This window comes from Pogoniulus pusillus, chromosome 6 (assembly GCF_015220805.1).
Source record: "Pogoniulus pusillus isolate bPogPus1 chromosome 6, bPogPus1.pri, whole genome shotgun sequence".
Taxonomy (NCBI): Eukaryota; Metazoa; Chordata; class Aves; order Piciformes; family Lybiidae; genus Pogoniulus; species Pogoniulus pusillus.
The window spans coordinates 17,397,095-17,417,672 of record NC_087269.1 but is presented as its reverse complement, the minus strand read 5'-3'; the positions used below and the strand labels follow the sequence as shown (position 1 = coordinate 17,417,672).

General features: G+C 35.3%; 1 protein-coding gene across 2 annotated transcripts in view; it reads right to left on the bottom strand.

The window, feature by feature from the left end:
* Nucleotides 1–20,578, bottom strand: part of EXOC6 (exocyst complex component 6) — a 94,343-nt gene that overhangs the window by 32,044 nt on the left and 41,721 nt on the right. Inside the window, exons 15-20 of one of the 2 annotated variants that reach the window (XM_064144695.1) lie at nt 17,679–17,788; nt 16,523–16,634; nt 14,335–14,469; nt 9,579–9,758; nt 6,594–6,623; nt 1,123–1,264 (exon numbers count right to left, since the gene is read on the bottom strand). In XM_064144695.1, coding sequence (XP_064000765.1) covers nt 1,123–1,264; nt 6,594–6,623; nt 9,579–9,758; nt 14,335–14,469; nt 16,523–16,634; nt 17,679–17,788 — 709 coding nt within the window. The remainder of the gene's footprint in view (nt 1–1,122; nt 1,265–6,593; nt 6,624–9,578; nt 9,759–14,334; nt 14,470–16,522; nt 16,635–17,678; nt 17,789–20,578) is intronic. The other variant, XM_064144696.1, reaches the window with a different exon arrangement.

Sequence of the window (20,578 nt, the reverse complement as noted above, 5' to 3'; positions counted from 1 at the left end):
CTGTATAGTGAAGGACTGTCAGAAAGATGCCTGTACTACCTGTTACAGAGTTTAGCTGGAATTAACAAGTCAGGCAGGACAAGGAAAGACAAGCACGTGGCTAATGTCCCCAAAATGTCCTTTAAATCTGTCCTTGGACACCGACAAGAACCCTTTGTGATGCTAACCAAAGTGCTTTAAATCAAACTTCCAGTTTCCCATAGGTGGCTGCTAATTGAGTAGTCATCATTTTTTTTTTCATATGTCCAAACAAAACCTCAGGGTACAACTGGTAGAATTGCCCTGGTTTACAGTTCTCACCAAAACCATTGAGATTCATGCTTTGAACATGTAAGAGGAGTGCTACTATGAAAAAACAGGGCCCAACAAGCTAAAAATATTTATTGAGAAAAAAACTCCAAACCACTAAGGAGTCTTTTCACAGTATCCCAGTCATCAACTACAATAAAACAGACTTAATACCTACTCATAACACAATGTTATGGAAGTAACTTCCTTCATAAAGAGGTGAAGTCTGTGCAAAACATGAGGAAATTAACCCTGCTTTCAGGGCTGGATTGAAATATTTTTATGAAATAATTCTGATGCCATATTTTGAACAGAAAGAATAAAACAAAATCCAATGTATTCATATTCAGCAAAGGGAGTGAGGCAGTAGTAGCTCTACAAGGGGAAGAAGTCTCTGTAATAGCACTATAGAAACCTGTATCATAATAAATTCGAGAGGAAAAAAATAAAAATTTTACACACATTTAATTTTTCTTTCCTGAACTTTAAAAGCTTAAAAAATACAAAGCTAAAAAAATACAATATTTATGTAGTGGGTTTGGACGATTTTGTACTACACTGTAGTTTTTCCACTGCATACAGCAATTATATTCCATTAGGGGTAACAAGAAATAGATATTTCAATCAAATATTTGAGTAAAAAAAGAAATCATTAACCTTTTCCCAGAAATGTTAACATACATAATGAGAAATACTTTTTAAAAAGCTGTGCTGTAATTTTTTGTTAAAGACAAATCTTCAATAGATTATGGAAAAAAGATTACTGCATAGATTAAAGAAAATGTTTTAAGTGTTAAGACAGATATAGATAGGAATTCTGGAACATCTACTTACATTCACACTGTATCACATCTAAATTAAACTGCTGAATTGCTCCCATGCTTATTTGTTTTAATTCACTGTCCAGTAGCATCTGCATTAAGGATGTTGAAAGATGCTGGCAGGCTGACATACATGCTGTCTGGGCCACTTTTCCCTAGTAGAAAGAGTAACAAGTTTTAAGATAAAACCAAACTAGATGTCACTATAAACCTGCTTATTTGATTTTAATATGCAACACAACTCTTAATGATGCAAGACTTAGATTAGAAGGAGATACATTACAGTTGCTGTTTTTTAATTTGGGCTGTTAGCTTTGTTTCTATTAAATAAATTGGGGAACTAAATTAAGTTTACTGATATTGCTTCTCAAAATCCAACAGTTTTCATGAATACAAGGACATTTCCAAAATAATAATACAAGTTGCTGAAGTGTATGAACAGTTTGGTAGATTATTTTTTTTTCAATCTGTCTTTTTTACCCAAACAGAGTAAAAGCAAGAATGTAATGAGAACCAGCATGCTGTATCTTTTAATCAAGTCAGTAAAAAAAGCCCTAACATTTATACAAACCAAACCCATTGCTTTCAGTTGGGGATTTTCTCATAACAGCCTGTGGTAATTATTGGCACTGTAATTGATTGAATTCCATCTCAAAGCTTGTTGCCAAATTATTTGAAATATTCATGTTTATCCATTGGCTTTTCAGGTGCTCAATAAATCAGTGCTGTCTGTAATCAAGTACTTACAAAATGAAATGTAGCCCTCTGCTGTACAAAACAGAAATCATTTTCCAATCACAGTCTAGTTAGTAACATTTCTCTTTCTGATGTAAATGTAATTGGGGCAAGTAATTTTCCAAACATGAGACCAGAATACAAAGCACATAAGCAGACATTTGATAAATTACAAAAATTTAGTACAGAAAATTTGAAAGATATGGAAATTCTACCTTAGAATTATGAAAAGCAGTTAAGATCAGATACCAAAGCAGATGGCACCACTCTATTCATAGAACTGCAATCTTTTTGAGCAGAATGATCTTTGCTTTCAAAGGCAATTATATGACTCTCTGTAGTTTAATGTACTTAACCCATGCTTTGCAACTGGCATCTGTGTTACAATACATATTGAAACAATGGTAACTATTAACACATTCCACAAAATAAATCATAATTACACACTACTAGAGCACACACCACTACCACTTTAGTTGTATTCTTCAGCAGCAGTGACATGTATTTCTCTAAAGCAATGGTTCCCCAGCTGCTTTTCTGCAAAGTCAGGTTGATAGCTCTCTGTTGACTTCCAGAAACACATACAAGCAATGGAAAAATGTAAGCACAGGTAGCAGTTGGCTGTCCCAAAAGTTTAGAAAGTTCTGCTCCAACATCTGAAGAGCTCTGTCTTGTCCTTAATAAGGAGATTTACTCATGGCACTGAATTTTCATGTATACATACAACAGAAAGCAAATTTGGCCCTAAGTATTTTGCAGTTTAAAAATTTGTTCTTTCTTAAGATGTAATTAAAATGTAGACAATACAATGGAAAGCATTCACTCTCCTCACTTGTCACACTGAAACATTAAATTGCTTTTGCTAATACCTCTTTAGCATTAGGACACCTTGAATGGTTAGGAGCTTGTTATCTAAAATGAGATGTCAGTTTCTTAATTAAAAATCTCAGAAAAGCAAATAACATTTTTGACTAAAACAGATGAACTGACAACAAGGAATGTAAGAAACAATGCAAGAACAGCATGCTTAAAAGTCTCCCAAGCCCAGTGGAAATTACACTGAGAGATATGCAGCTCTATTCCCCAAGCAGAACAATATCAATATGAATGGGGGGGGGGGAGAGAATAAAAGGGAAGAAAAAGAGGGATAAAAGAAAAAAAAAAGGAGGTGAGAAGGGGAATCAGTAGGCCACAGTTCATTTAATTACAGTGTAGTTGGTTTGAATACTTAATGGAAATGTCATTTTGATTTAATGGAACAACTAGTGCATCTCTGTTTAATGTACTGCTCCATCAAATCAGCTCCATGTCCTATTTATGCTGCCACTATAATGCAATAAAAGTTAAACCAGATTAATAGGTTGTCAAGAAAAATGGTAACATTCAATTTCTTTTATATGCAAATAATGTGTATTCCTCTCATTTCAAATAAAAGACAAAGTTTGATACTTCTAAAAAGCATCTGAAGGTAATTGTTACATCTGGCAAATATCAATAGTACTGGAGCACAAGATAATGGTTACGACACAAAAATGACATGATAAAAGCCACTTGGACTTGAAGTAAGTATCAATACATGTATGTTTAATATCTATTTTAAAATTTCATAAAATGGAAACAGCCTGATATTTAAACTATTTGCAACTATGTAACTTGAACTACAGGCTTATTGTTCACATGATACATCAACAAATAATAGAAGTTTACTATACACAGTTTATTCTTACTCAATACAATCACTCCATTTTCTTAAGTATAAAACAAAAGTGAAGCTACCTGTATCAAGTGAAATTCTAATTTTAACTGAATTAAATGTAAACCTTACTGTTATTCTCTTCAAGACTCAATGATTCCCAATTCAAAATGTACTGGATGCATGGCATTCAGAAAATAATTAAGTTCAAATTTGTGCTTGACAAACAAGATCTAGTTAAAAGGAAATAAATAAAACTCTATCTCCAAATTTGTACTATCCACCAATTAATCAATTGCCATAATGCATTTTTGAAAATGAAATTTAAGGATTCCTGAACATAGCAATAATATATTTCCTTTTCAGAATTAAGCAAATGTTAGTCAGTTTGAAAACATTCTTAATGTTTATATTATTTGTCAGTTTGGTGTTTTGTTTTTGTCTAAATTACTACTATTTTTTTAAGACTGTGTCATTACTGTATCTAGCAATTAAATATCTATATTCAATAGCATGCAGAGATTTAGCATGCTTCTCACACTCGCTCCAGTTGCCTCCCATTTGGAGGCATTACCATTATCTCAGTTGTGCCTATGCTAATTGCAGCTATCTACAAAACCAATTCTTCCACTCAACTAATGTAAAGTTCAGGAAACAAGGACCCTATTCTGTAAGCAAAACCACCTGCTAACAGTGTTAAAGGCAACTGCTTTTTCACCCAGCTTTCACATTTTGCTGAAATACAAGTTTGTAAAAAGAGAAAACTCTTAGACAAACTTCTTATATTTCAAAGGAGCTTGTAAAGAGAATCTGCTGACATATTAAATCCTTTTTTATAGGACCCAATAGCTTTTCTCCTCAGAACAATTGCAGCAGAGAGACATTTGGCTCCTAGGAAATTCCCAGAGGGTCAGCTGTATGCATCCTTCCATGGCACGGCTGCAGTACTACTTTCTAAGACCCATGCTAGCTGTCTCAAAAGCACCTTTCATCATTCACTATGGTGTCAGTCAATATGATTTATGGACTGCATTCAACAAAGTCAAAGCATATAGAATGAGAAATATGACTACAATCTGCTAATTTGTTTTGTATTGAGCCATTTAAGAGTCAAAGACCTGATGTCAGGCTGAGACCAGCAACACAATTAACTGGCCAGCGACAGATTCATCCATCCTCCCTGCCAGGCTGTGCCAATCAAAGACAGCATGAAGCGGCATTTGGAGAAAACGGCAAGAGCCCCCCATTCTCTAAGCAGCCTGTGGAGGCTGTTGATGGACAGTTTTTGAATATAGCTGCAGAAAACCACCACCCCTTCACCCTCACTGCAAGCTGTGAAATTAGGTTTTTGCTGCCAATCACAGAAACAAAGTAACGCAAACTGCCATCCTCAGCATAAAAGGAAATAACAAAACTTGTCTGTAACATCTAAGAAGTTTAGCCAATTAATTAATTTAACATTATGAAATGACATAATGAGAAACTTTCTGAAAAGGCAAAGGAACAAAATACACAAATTTTATCAGTCACAGCAACTAAAGCATTGCAGTACTCAACACCAGGACCAAAATCCAGTTTTTGAACCATTGATAAAATACAAGTCTACTAAAAAAAACAATAATGGGATTTTTAAGAATCAAATTTACTCCCAGTCTGTGCCCCAAATTCTACTGAAATTAAAAAAAAAGAAACAAACAAACAAAAAAAAAAACACCAAAAAATCCCCCAACCAAACCTACTTGAAAGCAATTCATAACTGTTATTTTTCAGTAGCCATTCTTTTCCAAAGAATTGTCCAATAACAACTCTGCACTGAGAGAGCACAGATCTAGAACAAAACTTCACCTAGTACCAAACATTGATTAAAAACACATACACACCCTCTATAACTTCAAATTAACTGAAAATAAAATGTGATTTTTTTCTTTAACTATTCAAAATACAAAATAAAAAAATACAGGTCCTCAATAACAACTCAGGATAACCTCCTCCAACACTGCACTACTCTCTTCACACAAACTTCACTAATGTCAAAGCTTAACCTCTCAAGCTTCCACCTGTCCCCATGGTGACATGTTAATTTACCAATACTAGCAAGAAAAGTTTGGCTTTGTGACTCAAATGGTTGGAAGCTGCCACTAGATCTGTCTCCAGCCTTTCTTTAACAGACTAAAATAATCCACCTCCCTAAACCTCCATTTATAACTGATGTACTCTAGGCTTCTATCAACTTGGAACAACTGTGAGAAACTACTCTCCAGATCCAACAGAGCTACTCAGCCAATTACTTTCCAAACTGTAGCAATAAAGGAGTTATTGCCACTTTATGTACTTTAAATGCCTTACATATTTGTTCACCTCACCAGTGAACAGCACAGTACATGTATTTGCTGCTGTAGGCTGCTTAATTGAACAAGATCCAACAATACAATTAGGAAAAAAAAAAAAGTACATTCAGAAATCCAGTATTTGGAAGCCACTCTTTACAGAACAGTACTAATTTCAACATTTTCATTATCATGGAAATGATTATGCCAAATCAAAACAAACTCTTTATGCAAAAATTGATGACTTGAAGATAATCAAGGCTTGGAAAAATTCTTAAATGCAATCCATTACCTTCCTTTATTTTTCAATTGAGCACACATATTCCCTTGACCCCAGGCAGATGTAGCAGAGAGAACTTGCACTGATTCTTTATTTGGTTACATCACTCTACCCTTAATCTGTATGCATGTCTCATAGCTGCATTTTGATACCTGACCTCTCTACTGAAAGGTCTCATAGTCTTCTCTAAATGGTCTCATCTGGGATGCAAGACATACCCCAGAAAACCCTCTTCAAGGCTTTTAGGGCTCCTACTGTCCCACTGTACAAAAGCCCAATGTTAGTTATTAGCCTGATTCCCACATGCAGTCACACAAGGTACACAGCAAGTCATCAGCAAAACAGAGGGATCTTTTTATTAAATGATTTAAAATTGAAGCAATAAGCCTGCAGGCAGTTCATAGTTTTTCAGTTCACATGCTTTTTTTTTTCATCTTGCATCTACTTACCGACATAGCTGCATGGTCATTGTTGTTATTCTGAGAAGGAAACCAGTAAGGCAATCAAAACAAAAAAATTAAGATGTACTGTCAACATCAAAAAGGAAACAAAAAAAGAATAAAAAATTGGCAGGAATAAAAGGTAAGGAAAAGCTTCCAAAAAGAGTAATTACAGCTACATAATTCCTGATTTTTTTTATATATATATATCTCTATATAAATATGTGTGTGAACCTATATAGTATTTTTCAATGCATAACAAAGAGATAAATAATATTAATTGGGAAATATGGTTAATTTTCTGTAATAAGGATCTGTATGCCAAAATATTGAAGCAGGAAACTTGAAATTGGAAAGCATCTGTTGATGTGCCTTTCCAGAAGGTCTTCACAGTAAGAAATAAATTATCCCAAAGTACTTAGGTTATAAAATAAATACCATGTTTACCATCTTGGCTTACAGAGACTATCTGTACATCATTAACATACTTTTCTCAGGAAAGACTTAAAATGGCTCAGGACACTAAGAATCCAAATGCAACACGGCCCATTAATATGTTTTACATAAATCTAAAGGTAATATAACTGTAGAGTGGAATAAATCTATTTTCTTTTCCAAAACTGCTTAAGTACAGTAAATGAGCACAGAGGAGAAAAGAGAACAAAGCACAAAGCTTCAGACACACAAGACATTTCCAGCAGAGATTTTAGACCCCACCTCATCTGTGCCATGAGGTGTGCAGGTCCAGTAAAACTGAGATCATGTTGTACCTGACTTAGATCTCTACTGTTCCAATAAAAATAACACAAATTACATTACACAGGTATTTAACATAAGATGGATTTTTTAAAAGTTATGCCTATGTTGTTACAGAAATACTTCAGTATAGGCTCACATGGAAGCACTAAAGGAGACACATCCCTGTGCGCTTACACACCTTACACATACAACTGAAATAAAGCAAGACCAACAGGCACCCAACAACTGCAACAAAAATGGTTAAAGAACATATTATAACACTTCTACCAGAAGAATAGAGTTTGAAACAATATCAGAGAGAAAATCACCAAGCCTTGAGTGAAACTATGGAGAACTACTGTGGCCAGCTAGTGCCCCTAGACCAAGCAAAATGCACTTTAAAATGATCAGATACACTAAGTTGGAAGAGAAGAGATTTCTGTACCTCTCCTGCCCTTTTCCTTGCTAGAATTATGGCCAGTGGCTAGTATTTTTGTTCTTTGATTTCTAAGTACAGAAAAGGTTTTGAGCAATAGAATATTTCTGCCAGCCATACAATAATTATTATGGAAATGCCACTGTAACATGAATCAAATAATCCATTAATGAAAATAAATACTAAAACTGATGCAGATTTTAACTAGAGCATGTGAGAATCTACCTTAGTTTAGCACTCAAAAGCACTTATTATTTCTGAGAGTTATGGATGCTAGTTCTGGAGTTGTCTTTGAAAATGATTTTACTAAACACGTTCTCTTAATGACAGTAACCTATAAATCTAGGTAGGATCACCATAATGAAACTGTGTAGACATTTTCATACAACATCCACAGCTCATACACAGCAATGGTCACAGGGCTGTATGTTTCTACAATTGGCCAAGCCAGAACACAGAGTGAAATACAACATAAGGAAAACAATTGCAAGAACCCTCTTGCCAGTCCAGGCTCGTTGTCTGTATAGTTCTGCATCCTGCTTGTTACCTGACCAGTGTTTGAAATTACAGAATAACCGTGTTATAGGAACTAGCTTTCTTCAAAAATGGACTTGTACCCCCAGGCACATTTCTATTGCTTTCACACTTTTCTGGTCCTGTTGCCACAGCTGCTTCTTTCCACACATTGCTTTGTTCTGTCTGTGGCTCATTTCTGAACAGCTACACCATAACATACACACGACAGATTTCTGTACATCCCTCTCTAGAAGCTCCACATCCCTCAACTGCTATATGCATACAGCCATTGAGGAGCAGTGCTGTTTGTTCATATTGCTTTATATGTTAAGTTATAATGAATTTAACTATCTAACAAACTTGCTATTCTTTATCAAAAAATGCTCAAAATATTTGGCACAGAAACACATCACGTTCACATCAATTTTAGATTACACATTTGGAACGGCTTATGTCTTTGAGTCAGTTAAAAAAAGGAGACTGAGAAATCACAGCCACTTCACATGTGATTTGGAAGACCAGATAAGCTCACTATGTCTGCAAGTTCAACACCCTGCTGTGCACATAAAGAAATTATTTTCTATTTCCAGTCTGGATCCTCTGTGCACTGGGGACTTCATAGGCATGGCACATGGGGAAGCCACGTGGATAACAGTGTGACAGTAGCAAGCTGATAAAGGATGGATGTAGCTTTAAAGACTTACTGAAATTACTCTAGATCTATAAAGCACTATGACAATAAATCAAACGAAACAGTGTCTTAAAGCAAGGGAAAATCAGACAACATAATGTAGCAAACAGTACCCAAACCAGATTAATAGCTTCCATTTATTTAGGAAAAACCAGCACAGGACATATTTGAATATGAATGAGTATTTCATGGAAGCTCAGTTAACTAGAGTCAAATTACTTCTTATGATAAAAACCATATTTAGCTAAAAATAACCTTGATGAATCAAGACCTCCATAATCGTATGCACAAATGCAGGATTTGCACCAATTCTACACTGAATCCATGCATATGTACACAGAACCAACATGGTTCATTACAAAAGCCATCAGATGCTCTAAAAAGCTGCATGAATTCTTACACTATTTGTAAGTTAGCTGTTCTTAACAGTACCACTGAAGAGTTTTCTAATTACTACCATGGGTAAGCATTGTCAACATTCTGAAACACATCTGAAAATAAATCTGTGGCATGTGTACAATTCAAAAATCTCACTTGTCTTTGAAATGTCAGTATTTTAAAATAAAATAATGCTCCAATAGTTTGACATTAAAACTTGATTTTGAACACTTACAGGTAAATGAGTAAAAACTTGAAACGTGCTTCTCAGAAAGTTAATGAGGTCCATTAAATATCCACTGGCTCTTCCATCTGATTCAGACATTGTCCAATCATAATCAGCAATCTGAATAAATTCATCTATTTTTTGGTTAAGTTTTGTATAGATTTCTCCCTCTGCAGCATGCCTTGCATCCTGAAAAAAAAAAAAAAAATTGTGTTCAACTGTGAGAATTTGAAAATGTTATTAGAATGCAGATAAATTATCTTCATCACCAAAACTGAAGTACTGTGGGTTTTCCTAGAGTCAAAAAATAGTTTATTTAAATCAATACTTTAACTTCTGCCTTACAATAAGTCTGAGATTGCTGCTTTTAAAATACTCCCATAATGTATAATGTAAATTTACCATAGTGTATGCCTACAGAATAATCTCCAATAATTCTTGGAGACAAATTAAATTTGGAAGCAATGGAATTGCTTTTCTTTCTTCAGAACAATCTCCTTCATTTCAGTGTTACAAATTTATCAACCTTGACACAAAGTTTATTTATCCTCTTTTACAAAGAAAATAATAAGGGACCCCAATTATTTTATCTGCAATGGCTAGAGATCTAGAAATTATGTGATTTTTATGTAATTAATGTGGTCAGTTGCTAAAGGATTTTAGAGAGTAAAACTAGGCTGGATATACTGGAGCAACATAAAAGCAGGTGAGATTCTCATCACGAGTTTCCTCTATAAGAAAGCAGAAAGGTGTAAATAAGACAGGCACAAGGAAAAAAAAATCAAAATTATCTGAGGTTAAAGTTGGCATCACACTGAGTGTGTCAAATTCAGTCTTCAGTTAGGCCTCAGGCCATGAGGAGAGGAAGCAAGAAAGCATGTGGCCCTGTCACGTACAAATATCAAAATACGATAGCCTAAAACCAGCATTTTTACACCAAATCAACTTGTAAAAGCCTTTACAGAACAGCTCTCCCAATCCAACACACAAGAATTTGACAATCTGTTAACATGTCAAATAAAGGAATATGCTGACATCCACTATTCTGTAGATGGTTATGACTATAAAACATCAGTTGAAGTCAAGTTTATATTTAAAGTTTCTAATTAACAGTCATGCCCCAGTTTTAACCATCTATAATAATGAGACTTGCAAATATCTGCTTAGTTTTAATGCAATTGCTTAGATGATTTTGTTTATTTGGGTTTGTTGGGAGATTTTTATTTAAAATTACATCACTTATGGAATAGTTGTAACATCCTTACCAGTCAAAATCATATACTGGCAAGGACAAGAGTAGTCCTTAATTTCTTGTTTTGGAAGCCTGGTTTTGGCTACCTCTTATTTTGCTTTGGTTATTGGTTTACAATTGGAGCAGTATGCTGCCAGTTCTTTAAACAAGGCATGTTACTTTACTCCCCAAGAAAACAATGAAGAGCTAAGCAACTGGATTGCAAACCTAAAAGCCAGCACTGTGAATCCCATAACAAGTCAAGAAAGTGTGAGTTAGTAATACTCAGATTTGGGATGGCTCCTAGAGGTAGATTAATTAATTCCATCTCTTCTTTAACCTGACAAGAGGATTGTATCAAAACCTTTTGAAAGTTCGTCAGATTTTCCCCTATTATAAATTGAAAGGGGAAAACTCCTTCCTCTTAGAGGATGTCCTGAAGCCCTACACAGAATTTGATGCTGTGGATCTCACTCTTCAACAGGCATCATGCAGCTTAATGCTGAGACTCTGGGCCCAAAACCTTCTGTCAGGTAGATGTGTTTATGTTTAGTGCAGCTGCTGATTTAAACAAAGGAAAACAATAGTCACCACAAGCTGGAAAACATGACTAACAAATACTGAAAGCAGCACAATTTTTAATATGTTAAAACAAATCAAGTTTTGCTGCTTTGTTCTTTTCTAATTTGCACCCATGGAAAGTTTGAAGCTCATCTTGTGTACAAAAATAAAATGAGAAAAGCAGCCCTCTAAAATCGTAGCCACGGGATAGGACAGAAGGCTTCTGTTAAAAAATACAGTCTAGATGTACTTGTAAGATCATGTTATGGAATGTAAGTGTCATCAATGCTACAAATAAAAGGCAATCTTTGACCATTCAGAAAGGATGTAGGTGACATGATTTGCCACCAGGAGATGGATTTAATAACAGCAGAACATACCAAACTCTGCGAGGGCCTAGTTTGGGGCCTGCAAGCAGTTTTTCATTACAATACAGAGGGGGAAAAAAAGAAGGATTAACGAGAAAAGAATTTTCTACTATAAGTGGAGGATGTTGTGCTAACAAGTTCTCCAGGGAAAGAAACAGGAGAGAAATAATTTTCAATTAAAACCAATAAAAATTCTTACATGTTTGTCAGTGTTCATTCTGTATTTTTCAAAATACATAGATAATAAGCCCATTAAACACAGATATAATATTCTGTGATTCCCTCTAATAGAACTTAGATAGTTTATATGATACCTAAACATAACTTACAGCCTAAGCAATCAGCACAAAATATAATTCAAACTTTCATTTGCATTAATTAAATTAAAGTACAGGGTAAAGAACAGCTGACTGTTAATGAAATCAAAAACTATGCCTGCATTAAGTGTTTTGTTTGAATGTTATAAAGATTGTGGATTGACCTCATGCAAAAAAATCTACAGATATGCAGATTGAAACACACACATGCACTATTTGTACACAACAAGTAATCCAGGTAGCCTAGATCTTAAGCAACAGGACAAAATAGTAAAACAACTTGTAGGGCAATATAACTGCAGTTGCTAGGACAGAAGCTTTCTGTCTCACCTTTACTCATTAAATTCTTAGGAAAACAAATTACATTTAATGGGAAAATTGTTGGCAATTGACTGGAAATAAGAAGTGTTTTGCAATGAAGATGTCTTATTACACCTCACATCCGCCTTTTAACATCTATGCCAGAGGGGATATGATTGTAGTACACATTGCATCAAAAGAAAAAATGGAGCACAGAAAAGTCTCAATAGGATTAACTGTCTTTATCCTATAAATACAAGAAATCACCCTCTCTTCTTTCAGTGTACTCTGAAAAAAAAAACACCAAATACCTAAACTTCAAGCTGTGGCTGCTTTGGAATCTCTGATGACTTCATGTTTTGTTTCTCTTTCAAACACTTCCGCAACTGAGAAAATAAGGTGGCAATGTACTGGCTGAATTAACAGCCCAAGATAACCTATAGAAGATTATTCTTCTGCAAGAATGTCCTCTTCAGAAAATAAATCCCAAAGTACACGCCCCTCCCAAGTACACATATTTGCTTTTATTCTGAATCAAAGTAGCTACTCAGCCAGATTCGAGCAATGAAACATTTTTTTGCCAGATTTTATGTATATGAATAGCAAAACTGAGTTCTTTGGTGTAAAACAACCATCTGGTGCTTTCAAGAAGTACCTGACACTAAACCCCCACCACCAGAGATGAAGGACCTCCAAGTACCTCTCCACATGTGCCCTGTGCCACAGCACAGGAAGGTTTCTGATGTAGGACCATTCAGAGGCCTGAGACTAAATCATCTTTTCACTCAGCATAGCCAGTCCAGCTGCTGGGACCTTGTTTTACAGCTTAGTAAGGTCATCATACATAATACAGCCTGAAGTATTAGAATTTTGACTACTGTAATTTAGGGATAAATCTTAAATTACCTGAAATTACATGTGTAAGTTGCGTTGTTTTCAGCAACTGCAGTTTTATGTGCAGGTTTCTCCTTAACAGCACATTTTTACAGCTTTAAAACTGAAAAAGGACTAAGGTCCATTGAGTAAATTGTGTAGAGAGACCTCACAGATGACAGCATGGTTTCTGCTCTGCCAAGGATATCAGATGTGACTATCTACACAGGTCACTTGGTTCATTTGCTTTAGTTTCTTCTATACAAAATCCTTCAGAATTTTTTGTGCAGACAAATGCAAGAACAACTAGGAGAATTTTGTCTGCTAAAGAGGTGAGGAGCCACCTGGAAGCAAAACATTTTACATTTTATTCTTTTTTTAATGCTCACACTACAATTGTTGCCATGCTAACTATCGGAATTACAGTTGTCCGTGCTGAGTATGCATCACCTATGACTCACTTTATCTTATCAAAAAATGTAAGAGAAAATACACCTTCTGTAGATAAGCAGATGCCACACATTAAAGCAGTGAAGTTCACAGTGATCATTTTGCCAAGCATTATTTTGTCTATAAAGGACATGCAAATAAAATAGGAATTCTAAAAAGATAATTGAATAATTTATGCTTTGTAGCACATTCTTAATACTGCTTTTGTACTACTAAATTACATAATTTGAAAATACACCACAAAACACTCCAATTATAGAATAAAACGAGCTAAAATATAATTAAATATTTAAAATTAAACTAGCTGTTTTGCTTGATTCCATTCAGAAAGTGGAGACATTACATAAACTGCAACTTAATCTACTGAAAGCTCCTGGTGCAGTTAAGCTTAGTTTGTCATTTTGTAACTTAATAACAGATCTGAAAGGAACCATTGATGTTTCTCATGTACTGACACATTTCAGGTCATATTAATAACATAAACCCCAGTGTTTAGCTGCTCAGTGTTACAACTGAATTCTTAACAGTCAAGAAATGGTTTAGAGTCAACAACTAAAAAGTGTGCAGCTTCACCCCCACATCCTTTTGTTTTAAAATGCTTCACTTATAGTGATTTTTATGTCACTTTGCAGACATAATCATATACCAGATTAAATATACCATACCTTAAATGTAGAAAGTCCATAAAGTCTTGCAGTGTGAACAGTCACTTGTGAAATATTTGTAATGTTGGATATAAAATCCTCAAGGTATTTACAGGCTTGTTCCAGGTGTGTTGTGTTTATGATGATTTGAACAAGCTACAAGACACAAAACATCTTTGTAAAAATCCTTTTTTGATTCACCAATTGTAATTTGATTTTGTAAATGGTTACTTCTTTTGAAAACAATGTTACCAGAATTAATTACAGTATTTCAGGTTACCACCAGGTTTCAAGTACCACTAAGAAATAATACTATGGCTTACACATAAATTATGCCATATTAAAAATTAAGACTGCAGACACCTACTCAGTGAAATAAATCTAATAGTAATTCTAGAATTTTAAAATGGAAAATAAAGGAAAATACTAAACCAAAATCACTACTTTGTACCATAACAATATGTCTCAAAAAAGAACATGCTACTGAAAAAAAAAAGCCATTAAAAAAGGTCACATTATTGTCTGCAGAATCACACAGTATCACACAGTATCACCAAGGTTGGAAGAGACCTCATAGATCATCAAGTCTAACCTGTTACCACAGAGCTCAAGGCTAGACCATGGCACCAAGTGCCACGTCCAATCCTGCCATGAATAGCTCCAGGGACTGCGACTCCACCACCTCCCCGGGCAGCCCATTCCAGTGTCCAATGACTCTCTCAGGGAAGAACTTTCTCCTCACCTCCAGCCTAAATCTCCCCTGGCACAGCCTGAGGCTGTGTCCTCTCGTTCTGGTGCTGGCCACCTGAGAGAAGAGAGCAACCTCCTCCTGGCTACAACCTCCCCTCAGGTAGTTGTAGACAGCAATAAGGTCACCCCTGAGCCTCCTCTTCTCCAGGCTAACCAATCCCAGCTCCCTCAGCCTCTCCTCGTAGGGCTTGTGCTCAAGGCCTCTCCTGAGCCTCGTCGCCCTTCTCTGGACACGCTCAAGCATCTCAATGTCCCTCCTAAACTGAGGGGCCCAGAACTGAGCACAGTACTCAAGGTGTGGTCTAACCAGTGCAGAGTACAGGGGCAGAATGACCTCCCTGCTCCGGCTGACCACACCATTCCTGATGCAGGCCAGGATGCCATTGGCTCTCTTGGCCACCTGAATGATGAATGTGAGGTTAGGAAGTTTTAAAAACAACTCCTTTCCCTCCCAAGACTAGTAACATCCTGATCATACATGATATAAAAGTTTTTAAAAGCAGGACCTGCATTTGCATTCAGTTCACAAATTAGACAACATACAGTGTACAGCCACTGAAATATATTACATCTTCCCACTGCATGCTGGTTTAGTGAACATTAATGTATATAACGTAATGTTTATACTAATGTATAACGTAATGTTTGGTAAAGAAAGTTTTCTCTTCTTAACATTTTTTTCATGAAACATTGACTTGATAATGAAACAGCTCAAAAAATAATACTTGTGAATTAATTTTCCTATCCTTGAAAACATTCATGTACCAGTTTCAAAAGTGAAGAAAACATCTTAGACAAATTATATGGCTTGTCTAACTAATGAGGCATATATGATTCATAAGGCTCTTGCCTCATCTTCTTCTTGGTTTCAGTTATACCAAAGATTGTTGCAGTTTAAAAATAACATTCAACATAACAGCACTGCTTTAATGCCAACAGTTTCAGGCCTTCTCAGCACATTTCAGTAGATACTTGCCATCTACTAACATTGCAGGTACCTGCACTGAATGTTCAGAGTGATTCATTGTCTCACCTTCTCTTCCTCTGTCCAATAAATCAAATCAAGAGTCCTGCTGAAGAACTACGTGCACAAACCTACTAAAATATTTTAAACCATGTCCTGTATGCAACCAAAGATGTAAGAGCTTTTGGATTATTTCTTGCAAGCTTCTATTTATCATACAAGACACAGAACTCTTTCCTTGTCGTGTCTCTCTCAAAAGGCATCCATGTGTAAACAAACTCCACCTAGACCTAACACTATACCGTTATTATTTGTGTAACAGATGTTTACTCTTCTAAATGTAACCTTATGCATGCTTAAACTTTCAATTTTGAAGCAAATACTACTTGTTTTCCTTACATACATCTCAATAGCAGTATACCTACATTTACAAGAATAGTTTTAACACAGATTGTTTTTAAAACCACAGTTTTGATGATGTGTTTTAAAACTTACCTCTGTTAAACCTATATGAGGTTTTTTAATTAGGTTCTGTAAACAACTACTTAGAGTTCTTGTAAGCAGCAAATTCGTCGATTTTCTGAGCATATCATCTATTTCTGTTGAGCTGAAAAAAGAGTTTCTCTTTTATAACTATGCTGTACATGACAACAACAATAATACTTCAATACTGCAACATTTAATATTTTTCTTTTTTCCCTACAAAATTAACTTTACATGTTAAGAATTCCCTGTGTCCATTCTGGTTGCACCAAGTCTTCTGTGATCTAAGACAGAGAACACCTCTTTCAATTACTAAATTATCCATTAACTGAATTTCAAACCCCATGCAAAACCTGTTATTTTTAGATTCTGGACATGTTTATTTGCACAGCAGTTTGGAAAGAGTAATTTGTGGCATTTAATGAGTTACTAAGGAGGTCAACATGCACTCATTAGTACGTGTAAATTATAAACAGTATCAATTAAGAATGTGTGAAAGCGAGTCATTTACAGTGCAGAAATGGGGGACCAGCTACAAATAACTTCCAGACTTCAGATCTATGTTATTTTATGTAATTAAAACTAAGCTTTTGAAGGCCACAAGGGGAAAGCAAATGAGAGAATCGTGTTTTCCCTCAGAAAAAGGTGGGATGTAAATGGGAATAAGAATGCAGACGGCAAGCTTTGTTGCAGGAGAAATCACTGCTAAGGAAACTCAAACCACTCAGAAGGGAAAGACTGAAGTAACCACGAATGCTGCACCATTATTTCTGAAATGGTCAGCATAAATATATGTTTTTTGAATCCTACATGTTTTGCTAAATAAATAAAAGCTCTAGGTAATTCAAACCAGTCAATATTGTTAAAAAAAACAAAACAAAACAAACAAAACAAACAACAAAATACAACCAACCAACAAACCAGTAGTGGTTTAGACTGCTTACCATGCCAAGCTGCCAATATAGACACATACATATTGTATACAATATGAAATATATACTGTAGCATTGGGCATCTTAGGTTAAATACAAGGAATTGTATATGCAAATTAAATGTACATTACTAAACAAGAACAGCTATCAAGTATACAAGAAAACACATTTTCAAGTTACTATTTAGGGTACATGGAAGTCACAGGTTACCTTATAGTCACATTCCTGTCACTTACCTGCGGTGAAGTGACTCTGAAAACTTAAGACTCGCATAAATAAATTCCTTAACCTGGATATAAATCTGGGGCACTGACTGAGACATTGGAAGCTTCTTTGGAAAGGATTGCTGTGGAAATAAAAGATAATGCTACCTTACACTTGAAATTGATTCTAAGGAGAGCTTGGTATTAAATGCAAGAATTAGAAAGCCACTTAAGACTATCAATATCTTAACCTTTGCTGTCTTTCATCAAATACAGACTGCTAAGTGTTGAGCTGACTTCTACATCTGTTTAAATAGCTTATAAACTATTTAGCTTGATATAAAGCTTCATAGCACCTCAGTACAAGGAGGACATCGAGGAACTGGAGAGAATGGCAATAGAATTGGCAAGGGCTCTAGAGCACAAGTCTTTTGAGGAGCAGCTGGGGGAACTGGACTTGTTTAGCCTGCATAAAAAGAGGCTGAGGGGAGACCTCATCACTCTCTACAAGTACCACTTATTTAAATTACAATAAAGTTCGTATAGTTTATGTAATTTAAGATCCTTCTGTAGAAAGCAACTCACAATCACATAAAAAGCAGGTTTCAAACAGTTTTTAATCCAAGTGGGGAAAAAAAAAAGTGGGATGCAAACATTTTTTGTCTAAGAAAGTATTGAAAAAATATTTTTAAAATATTTGAGAAGTTCAACACATCTGGGATTTTCAAAGCATCTTGAGAACATTCAGGCATGTATATTTACTTTCACATCACTTTCTTTTGATGATTCACTATACAAAAAACCAGTTTGAATTCTTTGCAACAATTTGGTTTAATATGTGGGAAATAGTAACAGACTGCAAGAAAACTGTCATGTTTCTTACTTCAACTTTAAAGCTGCTATTCTATTTAGAAAGACAAAACCAAACCAATTGAAGTATGTATTCTGTTCTGAATACATACTTTATGAAATCTGCAAAACAACTACTCTTCTGTTAACTCTATCACTAATGCACGAGAAAAAATAATTGACAACTTCTACAATCCCTGGAGGCTGTAATTCTTTTTTTGTAAAAAAGCATTAATCAACAGCAGCTCAACATTTGTATATTAAAAAAACAAGCCAAAAGAGACTACCTTGGCATTCTCCTCATTGTATCTCTTACTTTTTAATCAGGCGGTGTGATAAATAAGTGGAATAAGTGCTAGATTTTCATGTCATTCAATGGTAGCAAACATTTTCTTACCAAATAGAATTTACTTTAAATGTGTTCATCTGATTTAAATAATAATTTTTTATAGATAAAACATTTGTTATTACATACAACTATATCTGAAAATTACAATAGTCTTTCAAGAAGGCTTGAGTTTTACGTATTCAGTGATTTAAGAGAATCAATTCTTTACCATCCACAGTGCCTGGCCACTGCAGGAAGGTACAACACTTTCTGTCTGATTATTACAGCAGGCAGCTAAAAAAACAGGCAACAGAATTACTATCAATGGTTTCACATCTGAATACAGAAAGGGAGTAAAATTAGATCACATAATCAAACTTTGATAGTTTGTCACATTCAATCTAAGCAGTAGATTGCAGACAAGATTGTTTGATCCAGTCAGATTTGTTATGTCAAATACCTATCAGGTTCTGGTCATAATTCTGCTGATGCAATCAACTCTGTGATAAACTGTACTTGTAAAATGTGAGGTAATTCATCCTAAACTACCACTCATTCACATTCATCTCTTTTTCAATATTAAATACAGAGAAACAGACATTCAAAAATTAAATTCTCCTTAATCTGTACAAGGCATCAGAGATGTATCAAATAGACCCTCTGGGGTGTCAGTTCCTCTCTATCAACTACATAGGCTACCTCAGTGAGTACCCTGAATTTACACTTTTCAGTTTTTTAAACATCAAAATGTAGATTAAACTAACCCGCTCAATAAGACCTCCCAGTGACTTACAGCCCAAGATTATAAAGAGCAACCAATGGAAGTAAGGATGGAGGAAGTGAGGTTGGAGCATTCACGAAATTTCCCCTTCAGGTGGACTCCCTGCTATCTAGTAACATATAAGGTAACAGTGGAGTCTTTCTTGCAATGTGGATACTTAATGATTCTTTCTTCCCTGCTTCACTGCCGAGCTGCCAAACCTTTCAGAGACTCAATGATCTTTGAGACTTCTGCCCCTTTGCCAAATCTCATTGAAGTCAACTGAACTGCTTCAAAAATTGCTAGGACACAAGGGAAAAACCTCATACTTTACAGATGAATTAACGAGGACAGAGAGATGTGAAGTGACTTACTAGCACCACACAGCTAGTTGACAACAGAGGTGGGAACAGAATCTAACCCAATTCCCAGTCTTACTTTCAAGTTCACCAGCCCAAAAATTAAGCATCAATGAAATTCTATCCCTAAAACACCTACAAAAAGTGCTGCTCACTACCAAACAGAAATCCTTCTCTGTGTTACAAACCAAAATGAAAATTGTTGGATAGAGAGAATAGATTTTCCTACTAGAGAAATAAGAGCCAAAGCTTTGCATTAATCAAACATATATGTAACTACACATGCCCACAGAAGTAATGTCCATGCGTGCATGCTAATACATCAAACAGAGAGTGAGAGAGGCCAGCAGATAAAACAGTCAGTGCAGGTTAAAAATTTCTGCAATTTATAAGCAAAATGTGTCATACTAAATAGTATTTAGGGTACACTTCCAACACTCTGAGGGATTTCCATTCTATTTATCTTATTTTAGTATTATAATGGCTAAACAAGTGAACTTGATGGAGGAAAGCATCCAGAAAACACCCTGGAGTTGTGGTCAAAAATTATCATAAAACCTACCTTAATTTTTTCATCTTCACTGCAGTGCTGTATTAATGACATGCAGCTGTTATATTTGCCTGGTAAATCCCTGCT